The 15678-nt window shown below is 44.4% G+C and overlaps 1 protein-coding gene across 6 annotated transcripts in view; it reads right to left on the bottom strand.

Moving 5' to 3' along the window:
- Window positions 1–325: 325 nt before the first annotated feature.
- Window positions 326–15678, bottom strand: part of LOC142564742 (uncharacterized) — a 77436-nt gene continuing 62083 nt past the window's right edge. For all 6 annotated transcript variants that reach the window (XM_075675883.1, XM_075675882.1, XM_075675887.1 and 3 more), the window contains 2 exons: window positions 9490–9582; window positions 326–486 (listed from right to left, as the gene is read on the bottom strand). In XM_075675883.1, coding sequence (XP_075531998.1) covers window positions 362–486; window positions 9490–9582 — 218 coding nt within the window. In that variant the 3' untranslated portion in view covers window positions 326–361. The remainder of the gene's footprint in view (window positions 487–9489; window positions 9583–15678) is intronic.

The following is a 15678-nucleotide window of genomic DNA, read 5'->3' as shown; positions in this document are numbered from 1 at the left end:
AGGGCGTGCGTGTTGCGTTACGTAGGGAACGCTATTTGTTGCGCCCCCTGGCCTGTGTTTTTCCAGGAAGTTCACAATGACACCGAAAGCTTTTCTAGCGAGGCTGCATTGTGGCATTGTGGAAAGCCAAGGCGGCTTAAGAGTTCGTACCAGTGTTGACGTACGACACAACGAGTAGTTGTAACATTAGCTACTGTGGTATAAGGGAGCGGTTAAATTTCATTGTAGATACTTTATTCTTTATTACTGAAACATTAATTGAGGCTAGATAGGGATCTGCCGGCCTAACACAAACTGCGAGGAATGAGAAAAAGAATGCATCGCATGGAAAGAAAGGCGATTTTATTGATAAGCTGCGGCCCTACTCACATTCATCGAATGAGAGAAATTGCGGGGACGTGCAGTACGCCTTGAAAATGAAGTCACAACCTGCACTCCGGCTTTTAACGTATTGCTCAGGAACCCAGTAAGTGCAGTTGGTTGTTTCTGAAATGTGATTAGAAGTGAAACTTGATTGGCTGAGTTCTTGAAGACAAAAAAGAGTAATTATATTAAATGTAATTTATCCAACGAAGATAGCGTAACTTAGTAGGTTTACAACACTTTGGTTATAACAACCACCGTAGTCTTTTTCGCTACATTTAATTAGCGAAGCTGGGAAAACAAATAAAAATTCATAATACAAGAGTGCCAGCAGAAATTGCTTGCAAAAATGCGAAGACCAACGAAGAATACGCATGTACAATAGTAGCAACAAAGTTGATACTCTCTTTAGCACAAGCAAAAGAAATACCTGACATTCTCATTCTAATGCGGTGCTATTTCTATTACGTTTCCATCATCAAAGGTCATGGGTTCGACTGTCTCAATAAACTCTTACTTAATTATCTGTACCTTATTTAGCTCCACCCTAATCAAAACAAATATCGTGAGTTCGACTCCCAACGAAGGTGGGGGGTTCGACTGCTTCGAGTGTCTTAATTAACTTCGCCTTAATTAACACTAAAAGTGGCAGGTACTTATAAATAAACTGATTCCCTAATTCGCCCTTATTGGCATCAAATATTTTGCGTTCGACTAGTCCCAGAGGTCGATGGTCTTAACGAAATTTGACTTATTTAATACCAGAGGTAGCGGATTGGACAGCCATTAAATGTTGTCGGTTCTAATTACCCCTATCATAATAAACGACATGAATGAACGCCAACGTTCGAGCTTACGCTTCTTTCACACCTTAGCTTCACCTTTCTTTAAAGAAGTTGATCACCTATTTCGCCCTAATTCACATCAAACCTCGTGGGTTCGAGTCCCACCATAGGTCGAGGTTCTTAATTAAATTACCTTATTTAAAACCATTGGTAGCGGGTTCGACTCTCATCAAACGTCGTGGGTTCGAGTGCCTAATTAGCTGTATCATAATCAACGATACATAAATTAACGCCAGAGTTCGTGCTTTATCGCTGCGGCTTCATTCTTCTGTTTAAGAAAGTGATTCCTCAATTCGCGCTAATTAAAAACAAAGTAGCGGGTTCGACTGCCACCATAGGTCGTGCGTCTTCATTCAATTCGCCTTAATTAACACCACAGATAAAGGGTTCGGCTTTCATTAAAATCCAGATTTCCCCTCCTTATGAATTTTGGTGCCACGCATTTTGGTGCCATAAAGCCGGACGGCGTAACGCCGGACATCGAATGTTTCTTCCTACGAGCTGTTTAATGCTCTCGCCTTAGTAATAGACGAGGTCCTAGCGTATACCCTCATTGCTTCCACTTGGATAAAACTGCCGTCCATGTCTAATAGCCTAATACTAGGTTACAAGCTTGTCGCCGCAGTTGCCTGCCATGTGGGTTTCAATTACGAACGGGTTCAATAGCAAGTATAGCCTTATTTCCTCTAGCATAATCAAGAGTTCGACAAAACTTTTTCTAGTCTGGCATGCAGGGAGGAGAACCACGCTCACTGACCAAGTATGATGAAATATCAGACGTTTCAAAACCACTTACTGGTTCCTTGTTCAATGAGTTGGACAGGAAATTGTCGCTTATGTAGCCAATACGAGACGTAACTTGCCTGCGTAAATGGCAGGTGTAGTCCGTGCTTTCCGGTTCATCGTAGCTGACGTCGATTGAATGATTAGCGACTCTAGTAGCCGGCGGGATGACGTCTTCTTTTCCTTGGCGACGACAGTGAGTTTGTCCTAATTAATCTTGTGATTACGTTTTTGCGTATGCTCGGCAATGGCATCCTTCGTGTGACTGTTAGTTCTTACGTCGCCTTTGGGGTCATTGATGCTTCTGGAAAACTTTCCTGTTTGGCCAATATGCACTACATGACAATCAGCGCGTGGTCACTTATCTTTGACATGACATGACATGACAATCGCTTCATTGGGGTCCTGAAGAGCTCACGTCCAGGGCAACTGGGGATGGACCGATGCCTTCACCCAGCACAAGACTAGCATGTCGAGACCCACCGCAACGTAATGGGCCTTCTGGACGGCCTGGAGTTGTTGTAGATGTTCTGGACACGATAGTGTGGATTCCCAGTAGCCTTAGGTTTGAAGTGAAGAGGCTGGGAACAGTCAGAGCATGTGTACGAAATTACAACACACACACGACTTATGCGGATGATTAAACGGACCACTCGTGTGTCCCATTCACTAGCTGGTTCCGCAGCTTGCTGGTCGTCATGTAGGCACTTCGCAAGTCGTATTTTGAAAACACGCGCTACAATTGTTCGTTGATTTATTGGACGTAAGGTATGGCTACACGTGCACAGATTGTCGCGTTTATCTGTGAGTTTGGCAGTAGTATCTGCTTCTCCGTCTTGCATATGAAATGACTTGGTTAGCCATTGCGGGTTAGCTCATGGTGGATCTTTCTTATTTCCTTTCTTAATGCATCGCCACCTCAGTAGACACGTACGGAACATGTTATCAAGGACCATGCTACGGACGTCTTGTGGCAGACAAGATAACAGGAACTGAACGTGAGGTAACGTCCCGCGTGCGTAGCCTTTGTGTTGACCGAGAAGGCGAGAGGGCCCTCATCCAGGGGAACCAGTACATCCAAGAAGGGCGGCGAGTAGCCCTTCTGGTGTTCAACGGTGAACGGTATGTGCGCATTTTGCGCGTTAGGGCAGTCCAGGAAGTGTGGGATGGCCTGCTTCTTCAAAATACAAAAGCATTCATCTACGTAGCGATAAAAAACCTTAGATATCGGATTGAATGAGGTCAGTACTGAGTCATTCTTTTTGCAAATCTTCCATTACTTGATTGGCCGTGGTAGCCGGTATTTACGTTCCAATCGCCATGCCATGATTTTGCTGATAAAGGCTAGCACCATATTAAATAAGCTGTTGCTTAGACAAAAGCTCATGCAGGTTGATAAGTTCAGGGACTTTGGAATGCGTACGACCAGGACGACTACAGTCTGCCTTTAGGGCTTCTTCGGACGTGGCTACTGCCAAATCTACTGGCACGCCAGTGAATACAGATGTCACGTCGAACGAGACCATGCGCCGTCTTGGCTCGGAGTGATGTCTTACACCTTCGCTAAAAAATTTGGATGCATTTTCGGCCTGCGTCGAGGTATTACCGGCAAGCGGGCTCAACACTTGGTGAAGTTAGCCCGATATTCGGTAGAGCGACGATCTGGTGAAGTGGACGATAGGCCGAAGTGGAACTCCATGCTTGTCGACTTTTGGCAGGTCGTAGATTGCCGGGAGCTGATATGTTCGTGCAGAGCAAAGGGTGATTGGAATAGAGGAACCAACTTGAACGGTCTCGTCAGCAACCTTCTGCAGCTTGCTCTCTAGTCTGCTTGTAGGATCATAAGTTAGAGGAGCGTACGTATGATGGTCTTCGAGAAGCGCCCACATCTTCTTCTGGTAGTCGCTCATATCAAGGGTATCAGGGGCCAACGTGACCGCACGTTGCACCCCATAGGTCACATGTCTTAGCCTTGGTGGCGTTTCCGTGTTGAAATTTAAACAACGCGACAGTACGTCAGCCACCTTTTCGGTCGGTGTGTACGAAGAAAGGTTGAGGACGTCTTGTGCGTCTCGTTACGTCACGTGCTGGCTACATAAGTGACGACAATTTCTTGTCCAACTAATTGAACAAGAAACCCGCACGTCAGATAGCACTTCACATTTGGTCAGTGACTGTGATTCTGCTCAGTTCCTCTACCAGAAAAAAATTCAGTAGGCGAAAAAACAACCTCCCCCATCCCTTTTGAGTGTTCTTTCACAAGGCTAGGATGAAGAAAAGACGTTGATGGTGTGATTGAAGCATTGAAAACTGTACTCCTGTGTCAATACCATATTGCACCTATTACAAGGCAAGTTTTTAATCCTCAAGATGGCCACCGACAAAGAGACAGTTGAACTGTGAAATCTGTAAGAAGAACATCAGGCAGCGGACAGAAAAAACATTATCGTCCAACAACACCAGTTTTTTTTTCATTTTATCAATCTTTTAGCGAACGTCGATGGAAACAAACAAAAGCGGAATGATTTTAATTCATGCAGTCAGCCGCCTTTAATGCGAGTAATGTGGATGTGCTTTAGGGAGCGAATGAAATAAAGAGTGAACAGTCAGGTGCCAGGCTACCCGAAGCGGTACTTGAGTGAATTGTCAATGCCCTGTTTAACGCAATGTCGCCGATTAAATCTAGGTCGCAGCGACCGCATTTTAATGGGGTCGAAATGTAATAACGCCCGTGTAATTACAGTTTGGCGAAGTTTAAAGAGCCCATAGTAGTCTACTATGCCGTGCGTCATAATCTTATTGCGGTTGTGGAACGTAAAAGAAGGTATTTATTTTTTTACGATCATATTGTGTTGAGTGATATGCAGCGCTGCACTGTGTAGGGAGAGATTTAACGGTAACTCTAGTCGTAATGACGAATCAGACGTACTGAAGAGGCAGGCCTTGTTAAGTCTTCCAGTTAGCCGCGATAGTAAATCTCAGTAGCTGGGACATGGCGTGGGCTGGCGTTGTTCAGAAGCAATTTCAGTGAATTGAAGTTATGAGCCTATCAATCTTCAGTGCCCATGAAACGTCCAATGTAAGTTTAAAGGCGTACTGGTATATCATATTTACGACTTTATTTTCGCGAAGAATTGAAGGCTCGGACCTCTATCTTGACGAAAAGTACTCGCAAGCCTCACAGCATTAATGTATTTATTATAATAACATTACTACAACAAATATCATTTTCGTTCCAACTTTGTCGTGACCAAGTGACACGAAAGGTAGCCACGTAAGCCGGACAATGAGACGTTTGGATCTCGCGCCAGCTTGCGATATCGTTTTCTGTTACTTTAGGTCTTATTTTAGCCATCACAATGACTTGTAGCGTACGAAGCACCCTTATGACTTCCAGCGAGTGTGAAAATGCCATATTATCCTTCTCCTCTATAGCTACTTACTGCTTGATGGTGTAACGACACAGTCGCGTCACGAAAAATGAAGCCAAAACTCTATGCAGAAAAGACGTAGGGATAAATTAGTTGTGTTGCTCAGAGGCCGGCTTGATTTTGGCTAGGGTTTAGACGTGTGGGATGTTTTAAGGCAATATATTTAAGTCTGAAAAATGCCAAGTCAGTATTTATTTAGGAATACATAGCGTGGGAGCTTTTACCTACTTATGGGGGAACGCACGACTCGTTTTTGTTTGCAACGAGTGAAAAAAATAACAAAGTTAGAACAAGCTCCTAAAATCTAATGGCTGTAAAAGCTGAGTTTTTAAGTACGTCGTCATTATTTAATTTAATGTAGGTTGTCATAATTACAGAAATGTTACAGCGAGGCTTCGCTTCGTCAACGTGGGTTACGTTCAAGCACATGGGGGCTAGTACATTTTTATGCATTGCGTGTGCAATGTTTTAAAAATGTTTGGATTGCAAGTGTAAAGGTATTTTTGAAGTTTAAAGTACCATTAAAAAAGATCGCGAGACACTGTAAGGAAATGCACAGTCTTCGTTATTGCATGCCCTTTAGTAATGTGCGATTCACAGTATTCATTTTCCCCTTCTTCTTCAAAAGCTTCCTGTGCACGCAAGGCCATGCCTTTTCCCGTGCTTGTAGAGCTTGTTCCCAGCATTTGGCGACGACTTTATGGTCAGTCGAACTATGCTCGGCCTGCCGTCGCTTGCGTCGCTGCTCCGTCCTTCGTGCTGGGCGCTCGATGTTTCGATTACGACCAGAAGGTGGTACGTTCATAGCGCACACAGAACTGGTAGCAACTACCAAAGGAGGTCACCCCAGCACGCCTCCAACTACTCTTCTCCTCCACGACCCTTAGGCTCCTTCCTTTCTTTCCAGGAGTCGCTCGACGCCAGCTAGACTTTCCTCTAGGTGGCGTTGCGTTATCGCGCACTCAGCGCGTTCCTGAATACTTTCCCCAACTAGTGATTCTATTCTCCACCTCCAGGCGTCTTCCTCCTCCAGCGCGCGCTTGTCCTGCGGCAGCACACGATGTCGCCGAGTTCACATATTTCACACACGGGGCGTTTACGCGTGCTCGCGAAACATATTGCGGGCTCTGCAGGTGTTGCGTAATGTAGTGTTTAAACGTGGTGTTTAGACTTCAGGCGACGGCTCGCAGAGCCTCGATTCATGTGGGGCTGGAGTGACACTTGGCGGCTCCTTTAAAAAGCCTATGAAAGCGTTCGATCTTCCCGTTGGCGCAAAGTGGCAACTGGTATTTGCGAATTCCTCAAAAGCAAAGGTGGGCCTGGGAATCTCAAACAGTTTAAATTCAAATTGGCATTCTTTGATGAAAGAGGAGGTCCAGCTGGCAAAAAACGTGTAGGCGACATATTCAAAGGTCATCCTTTTGAGGGGTTGTCAAGGATGAACCCAGAGGCGGCAACGCGCCGCTGCCACTCCAATTAGGGCATCCAAAACTGGTGAACAGAGCCATTGCAAACCTTTTTTTATCAAATTCGCTTAAAAATCGTGAAGCCAGGGACAGAACAAAGCTTTCACCGCCAGGTTGACTGCCTTACTGGAGCTTGTTAACGGTCGCACCTTCTTGTGCCTGTTTTGGAACATATGAGCAAGATCCGAAAACTCGAGCGGGTCACTGGCGAGCATGCTGAAGAGAACACAAAAATTAAAGAAGAGCGAAGGACTTTGGTCTTGCCTTACTTGCACAACATAATCTCACCGCTTGAAAAAGAGGGTGCAAAGCTGGAGTTGAATTGTGTTCACTACCCCAGAAAAACTGAAAAGCCTCTGCGGACGTGTCTATACAGAACAGCCGATTAAAGCCGCAAGGGTGCACGATAATTCACCTGAGCCGCTTTGTGAACTTTGCAGAAGCCGTGGTGTATTCCATACTTTTGAAATATGGGAAAAAGTATATATGGCAAACTGGAAAACGCAGAAATGTCATATTAAAAAAAAACATAAACTCAACGTCGAACAGGCGAACAGGAATTAAGTCTCCACGTCAGGGATTGCCCCTCCAAAGCTAGTGCCACAGAATTCAGATTCAGTGAAGTGCTGGATACACCCAATGACCAGCTGGTTCGCGAGATTATTGAAACAGCCTAGATTTTTAGACGTTATTACCTATGTGATAGCACGGCATTCTTGTTGCTAACAAAAAAAAACTTGAGATTTTGCACGTGCAAAAATTTTCTTGAGTGCGCAGCACTGCGTGTGTCACCTGATGTCCAATGACGTGCCTGTGAGATGTTTGATCCCTGTGGGCAAACGTATAAGAAGCCTGGTTTGTTTCAAATAAACGTTGTTGAATGTCAGTGCTCGTGGTGGGAACTTCTCGTCTCGCGTCCACGTCTGCGGTTTGCGCTGTTAACAGCAGTATTATTTACGGTCACCCTCTTTGAGACGCTTCGGTGGCGATATAGTCACCTAGCCAGCTTGATTATATCAGGTACACAATATAATCTCAGTAGCATTCTTTCATACAGCTCGTAAATTTTTTTTATCTTCCTCAAACCTTCTTAGCCTGCCTTGCACAGCCTCCTGTACATCTGATACGTGGCGTCCTGCCTTGCGTAATAATATGCAACTACAATGGAAGATATGCACGTATCGACGCTGCGGGCTGCGCATGTCACATCGCGTGTGTCCTCACGCGCGGGGAGGCGATTAGAGGGCATTTTCTTTTCGGTGTATATTAGCAAGCGCTGCCGGGACTCAGTGGTAGAGTAGCTGACTTCTGCTCAGGGAGCCTGGGCTCGATCCCTGCTGGAACTGGGCTTTATTTCTCTCATTACCCGCGATAGTTGTCACCAACATAAAACACCGGTGGCGGAGGCGGCGTCGGACACAATGGCCAACCGAAACAGCTTTTGAAATGAGCCCCTAACCGCCTACTCTGTAAAAAAGTATTGTGTCAGTACAGCAAGCATTAGAGAGGAATTCTAGCGTGCAATTTTTTTTTGTCTCAAGCAGAAAAATGCAGAAGTCTTCACAGACGTTTCTGTGGCTGTAACCGAGTATGGTAACCTCAAGCAAAACATCACAGGAAGAGTCATATTCAACCCAAGTTTTGCAACGCTTTTTTTAGATATCCTTTCTGTTGAATAATGAAACGGCGGCATGTCAAGAAGCGTTGCAGACATTCACTCTCATTGCATAAGAGACAGAAATATCATATACCCAGACCTGACCTGTGGAGGTAACAGTTAACTAGGGGGATTCGACACCGTAGCTTAGTAATCGTTACGTCAATCTTTCTGGTAAATCACTATTTGTTGTTGCATGGAAAATTGAGATGCGGGAAATGACATGTTGGCAAAGATTCTTACACGAACTTACTTGCAGTACTATATTTTCTGAATCACATCGCAGTGTTGAAAGCTGGCGTAGGTAAAATGGGAATTATAGGACCGTTGTGGGATGGATGTTGCTGCAAGTGCATCTATATATTCATGTAACGCTAGATATCCGTTCTCTGATACCCACAATAAATGAACGAGAAGTGTCTTGGAAAAATAAGATAGATTGTTTCTAATGAGTCTGACAATTTGAATGTGGTTAGCGAAGAATAGGCCGACAGTTAATCAGTTAAGATTAGGGCTGATAACAGAGCTGAAGGCAGTTTGTGTAAAGCAAGAACAATGGCCAATAGTTCCGCCTGTATGATAGGCGTGAAGTCAGGCAGCCGAATGGAAAAATGTCAATTTAGATGTGATGATCAATTTAGAGGTGAGACACACCTGTCTTTTCTTCACAGACGGAAGTATTAGTTGCATTTGTCACCTTGGGCCGCCCATCTGCCGATGACAAACATGATTGGCACGTTTTCTTCTAAACATTCAAAAAGCATTATCTAAACGCTCGTAAGACATGCATCGCAAATAGGAATAGTTAAACATACCCTCTGTCTATAAAACAATTTCTCGCAATACAATAACCACTAAAATGCACTCATAAAAAGCGGTCACCTTTTCAGTGAAGCATAGATACTTTTGGCAAATGTTCACACCATGTAATAAAATTAGCTCACCTCCTTGTTTTGGAATCACCCCTGTAATCAGGCACTGGCTAGTTGCGTGCAAAATGCTGTATTTTCGCCGAACGCTTACAGGAGGGGTTCTTCCTGTAAAGTTGAAATGCCAAATTTCAAAACATTGCATTTGCGATGTAGTAACAGCAGGATAGGAGAGCACAAAAATTTGCTCATAATGATTGCGTAAAATTTCACATGCGGAAGGCACCTGAATCTACGTAGTAATGCCGGCAAACACCACCTCATGATGAATATCCAAGCTATTGCGGTGTGCACTGAAGCAATGTAACGGCACGCCACATAATCAAAACCAAAAATTACGCAGAAGCGAATATCATCCATGCACGCTGTTTAAATGAGCTCTGGCGCTTTGTCCTCGGATATGCTATGTCATCCAGCGGCACTGCCTGAAAATTTGCGCGTGGCGCCTGTGTTTCTATACCACGTGTCCCAGCTAACTTTAGCCACAGTCCAAAGCTACATGCGAATGCCATGCAGCTGGATGGTATGTGTTTCATGGTAATCATGGTAATGTGTTTGCCGTCACTGCGAGATACTCAAATTATCTTTTTCATTCCGTCTGATTAGATAATTAGTTTTAATCGTTTATTCAACTTCTCAAATATTATAATTAAACTAAAAGTGTAAAGAAAACATTGTAGAGCAACAACAAAATGTCTCGATACAGCTTTCTGTTGCCCAATACCTGCTACGTAAAAGTGATTTTCCAGACGTGAAAGAAGCCCGTGAATACACGCAAGATGCCTCGAGCGGCCAGTGGAGCGGAAATATTCCGTCAATGGGGGGGCCTCTTTCATGCTCGGAAAAACTCTTATGTAGCACGTATTGAGCAACAGAAAGCTGTATCGGGAGTTTTTCACGTCGCTCTAGAAGTTTTTCATTGACGCTTTTCATCTAATTATATCGCTGTGGAGTAATTGAATGATACTAATTATTTATTAAGGCGGAATGAAACAAAAACTAATTTGAGTATCTCCAAGCGATGGCACATATTATTACTTTAGCTCTGTCAAGCTACGCGGCATTCGCATATTTTTAAACTATTGCTAAAGTTTGCGAGGACGCATATTTGGACAAGATTATAACAAAAATGCACGACGCAGCTTTGATTCCGCCAGACGTCGGACAACTTTTACATATGTTTTTGATGAGTTGACATTCTTAAAGCACTGCACGCACTTGCTGGAGTCTATCTATCTATCTATCTATCTATCTATCTATCTATCTATCTATCTATCTATCTATCTGTCTGTCTGTCTGTCTGTCTGTCTGTCTGTCTGTCTGTCTGTCTGTCTGTCTGTCTGTCTGTCTGTCTGTCTGTCTGTCTGTCTGTCTGTCTGTCTGTCTGTCTGTCTGTCTGTCTGTCTGTCTGTCTGTCTGTCTGTCTGTCTGTCTGTCTGTCTGTCTGTCTGTCTGTCTGTCTGTCTGTCTGTCTGTCTGTCTGTCTGTCTGTCTGTCTGTCTGTCTGTCTGTCTGTCTGTCTGTCTGTCTGTCTGTCTGTCTGTCTGTCTGTCTGTCTGTCTGTCTGTCTGTCTGTCTGTCTGTCTGTCTGTCTGTCTGTCTGTCTGTCTGTCTGTCTGTCTGTCTGTCTGTCTGTCTGTCTATCTATCTATCTATCTATCTATCTATCTATCTATCTATCTATCTATCTATCTATCTATCTATCTATCTATCTATCTATCTATCTATGCATGCATGCATGCATGCATGCATGCATGTCTTATCTATGTCTCCAACCCTTTCCCGCCTACCTGGGTCAGTATCATCCATAGTGGAATGGTTAGCACATCAGGCTAATGTGCTGAGGTAAGATGCATTGAAACACCACATCGGACTAACCTAAGTCGCTGATTATAGCCTGTTTCAGATTATGCGATTTTCTTCGCACCGGAAGTGCGTTTTCCATCGTTTCCGACAAAAGTGGCAGTCGCAGTGCCGACCTCGCATAGTTTCGGCTGCGACCAACTGGTTGCTCCCACAGTTGCACCGTCGCAGCGATTGCTGCAATTTTCTGTCGGAATAGCGCGGAGAGCGAGTTCGCGGGTTCGTTTTGGGAAATGGCGTTTCGCTCAACAAGTGAAATGCGCGGAGACGTGTATTGTCCAATTTGATACGTACGTGACGGAAAATAAAAACCTTCTACCGCAGAATCCATTCCCCCATTTCCATGCGTTCATTGACACGCTACGCAGCAAATGAAGTGCATTTTTGCGTTTGCTACGCACACCTTTCCTAGTTCTCAGTACAGTGAGGTGTTCGATTCCCACGAGACGACATGCCCTTTTGGGTCGACAGAAACTTCTTTTATTGAGCAGCATACAAAAATCACGCGTACGGAGCATCGTAAATAATTTAAGCGTCGGCAAAGGCTTAGCAAAGAAAACTGAAAGCAATCAAAGGAGCACTTGCATTGCAAATCTGCAGGCAACACCATCCTGCACACCTGCATGAAATAACGAAAAACAGTGGGGGCCTTTAGATCACGCAAGACTGTTAGGAAATTCAGGAGATTTACACGCGACTTGCGAGCACATAGCTAAAAATCAGTTACATGTCAGATAACCATATTACAGGACACAAGCGGGCTTATAGCTTAACATAAAACTGAAAACTGGACGAGTTGGTGTGTATTCATTATCAACTAACGCGCAACAGATAGACAACGGGCAAGAAAGAAATATGTGTATGCACTGCGTTCTTGTCCGTTTTGCTTATGTTGCACTGCAGCAAATGAATTTACGAGGATGCACAGGAGAAAAACAATACCCCTGCCGAACGACCCGATTTACCATCCATATCTAGGCGTGAGCGCGCCCACACGCACACACACACATAAATTTAGCAAGGGCGCATAGCATGAAGCAGTATCAACAGGATGACACTAGAGACGGATGAGGGCTAACTTCCAACTGAGGTTCATTTTAAAAATGTACCGATTGATACAGTTTACCAGAAAAAAGGGACAGCTTTAAAAGCTGCATAAAAATTGGTGCTTGATGCAACCAAACATAAATAAAAACACTACAGAAAGAAAATACAAATAAAAATTCACGTACAGGGAGAAAATTATTACATTTCCAATCGTGCATGGCAGCACCTTTCTAGAAACACTGTTCGTATTCCAATACACAGACTTTCAGCTTGCTTATACAAGCACATTCTTTCAGTTCCATGCAATAGCAAAAAAAAACGAGATTCTTGGAAGGCAGGCGCATGCGCACATGGTGACAAAACCTTTATTTTCCCTGGGCTCGTATACATATTTGTATTTGTATTTGTATACACATTGTATTTTCTCTTTGCAGTTTCTCATTGGGTTTGTTTCATCACGCACTAGTTTTATCAGGCTTTCTTGATGTAGTACTTTCTGGTAACGTTTACAAATTACCCCATTTTCACAATAAACCATTTCATTAGAAATTAGCGTACCTTGTTCTTACTGCTTCACAGCGTGCGCTCTTGCAACATGGGCCAAATAAAAGATTGTATAAGGTACACAGAGCCACCATTAGGGTCATTATAGTGGCTTGTGGCATCTAATAAATATAAGAATAGCCTCGCTGCAAGCGGCACAACAGAACACATAGGACGAACCAGAAAACCGAGATAATCTAAAAACGGCAAGTTTAATGTCGACGCCGAGTAAATGCTGGCTGACAAGCAATAAACCGATAATACGCAAAAGGAAAAGCAAAAATTATAGTGTATTTCCTGACAGGAAATGCATCCACCTCTAACGGAGCCCATGCTGACAGGCCTCTCCCAGCGTTTTTAGATCCACTGCTTCCCTAAATTGTCTAGGCAGCGCATCTGCATAGAATGTTAGCTTCTTCTTCTACTATGCACTCTCAGTTTTCGAGAGTGCATTGTAGAGGAAGATGCAAGCTTTCTGTGCAGATCGGCTGCCTAGAGAAATTATGAAAGCGGTATACGTTAGGCAGAATCTTGTGTAAGCATGAATCTCTGTTACACTTTCAGAGATGTATGCGTTTCCTGTTGGGATCTGTATGGAGACACACCAGTTCTCTTTTCTCCTTTTTTCTGTAACTTCAATATATTCCTTGTCAACCAGCATTTACCCGTCATGTTCAATAAACTTTGATTTGTTAGTACGTCTTACTTCGATAAAATAGCTAAATTCAGCATTACTCATCAGCAGCATACTAAGCAAGCTTCCTTAGGGATAGAATTGTACGTCCAGTGCCAGCACCTAGAAGCAATACACAGAAGAGGTCTTCGACAATGTGTAAGAATTCCTTGCCCAGATTCGAACAACAAGGTGTATTACGAAGCTGAATCATGCCGACTTCAGATTCACGCGCCTCAGGTTTCGTGACAACTCAAACGACAAAATGATGCTTCGCCCGGCAAGTGTAGTGTAGGTGTAGGTGTCAGTCTAGTGTCTAGGTCTAGTGTAGGTCTCAGGACGCATTAGCATATTTATGCAGAGCTGAAAAAGCTTCGGCCATGAGGGTTGTGCTGCTCGAGACAGAGGCAAAATATATGCCCTCCTTGACATTTGAAGATGCGACATGCATATTCTATTACTGTATTATAAAAGAAAATCTTTTCAATATACCTCTGCATGTTCAATCGAAGGGACGTACAGATTCTCCGCTCCGTGCTTTCCACAGTTAGGATGAGCGTTCAAACACTTTCTGAATTCATGTCGAAGCTACCGTGGTTTAACGGTCGTTCTACACGTGTTTCAGCACCTCAGTACGTTCCTGCAAGGAAGCAAAGCACCTTGCCTGCAAGGAACCTTCACGCTTTTTTACATTTCAACGAGATACTGAGCTTTCCTGAAGGCCTCCATGAAAATAAAAGAGACGTTCAGGTGGAGTAGGTCATTGTAGAATTACACTGAGATTCTTCATTACGCGTCCCCTTGTCTGTGCCTCCACACCGAAAAAGACGCATATGAAAGACTAACATGGTGTCACCATAACCTAAAATTACACGTTCCGTAATGTGAATGCGGCCCTGCATTTTTATGCGGCGATGCGGCCATTGTCCGGCGCTGTCATTCTTCGCAGCCAGTCAAAAGTGACTCTTTTTCGCGCATACCCTTGAACATCGCTGCGTTTGCACATGTCGGTGACAAGACATCCTTGCGTACCCGGCCTTTATGGACTAACTCTTTAATCGGTATCTGCACAAATTCTTCTTCCCCCTTTTTTAATTAGCTTCTTATGCTTTTTCTACCTTGTTTTCTTGCGCATTCGGAAAGCCGTAAACAAACGCGTTTCTATCTTTTGTATTTCTTTTTTCGCAAGAAGGTGTAGCTCGGGCTGCAAATGCACATCAGACACTTTCGTGGAATTCACAAGAGTATTGTTTGAGCTGCTCTCCGCCATTGCCTGGCCACCTTCGTTAATATGTCCAGAATTTGGACTGCCTAACAGGCGCTGTAATGAACAGTTGTCGTGTGAGGCAGTTTTGGTGAAGATAGGCACAGTCGGTTTTGGGACCCGCAGCCAGTCTGCATATATATATCTTATAGAAGGATCGGAACTTTATAGTGGGTTGCCCTCTCCGGCGCCTTCTAGTGGGTCGTCGTCTTCGGCGATGTTGCTCGTGAAGGCCACTGGGGCTTGGACCCCGTTGCTTAGCCTAGGTTGTCGCTGCTGCGCTGATCCTAGTGTGATCAAATAAACAGCTTATCATTTGCTGGAAGGGCTGTAAGCTCTGACCTCCCACCCAGGAATTTCGATCCCATAGCCCGCCACCTACCATGCCTCACGGCGCATCCCTGCAAACAGTTCCTCCTGGACCAACCGCGTGTCCTGGTTTAGCTCGTCAATACGACCTTGCCATCTTCACTGGCGTGGCTGACACCGATGGGGAGGAGTGGCTAAATACATACGAGAAGGTCAGCGCGACTAACAAGTGGGACGAAGGAGCTACACTGAACAATGTTCTGTTCTACCTAGCGAATGTCGCCAGCCTATGGTATAACAACCAAGAAGCAGCTTTCCCAATCTGTACCGCTTCCGAGACCACCCTTGTCGATGTATTTGGCCCCCCCTTATCGTAAGCTGCCTGCCGAACAGCATTTCCGCGCTCTACGCAGCCACGTGAATCATTCACGAGTTACATTGAGAACATACTCGACCGATGAAAGAAACCGGACTCAATAATGGCGAAGTCTGAGCGGATCAGTCG

The sequence above is a fragment of the Dermacentor variabilis genome, chromosome 11 (genome assembly GCF_050947875.1).
Source record: "Dermacentor variabilis isolate Ectoservices chromosome 11, ASM5094787v1, whole genome shotgun sequence".
In the NCBI taxonomy this organism is placed as follows: Eukaryota; Metazoa; Arthropoda; class Arachnida; order Ixodida; family Ixodidae; genus Dermacentor; species Dermacentor variabilis.
Note: the sequence above shows the minus strand (reverse complement) of the source record. Positions and strands in the feature narration are given on the sequence as shown.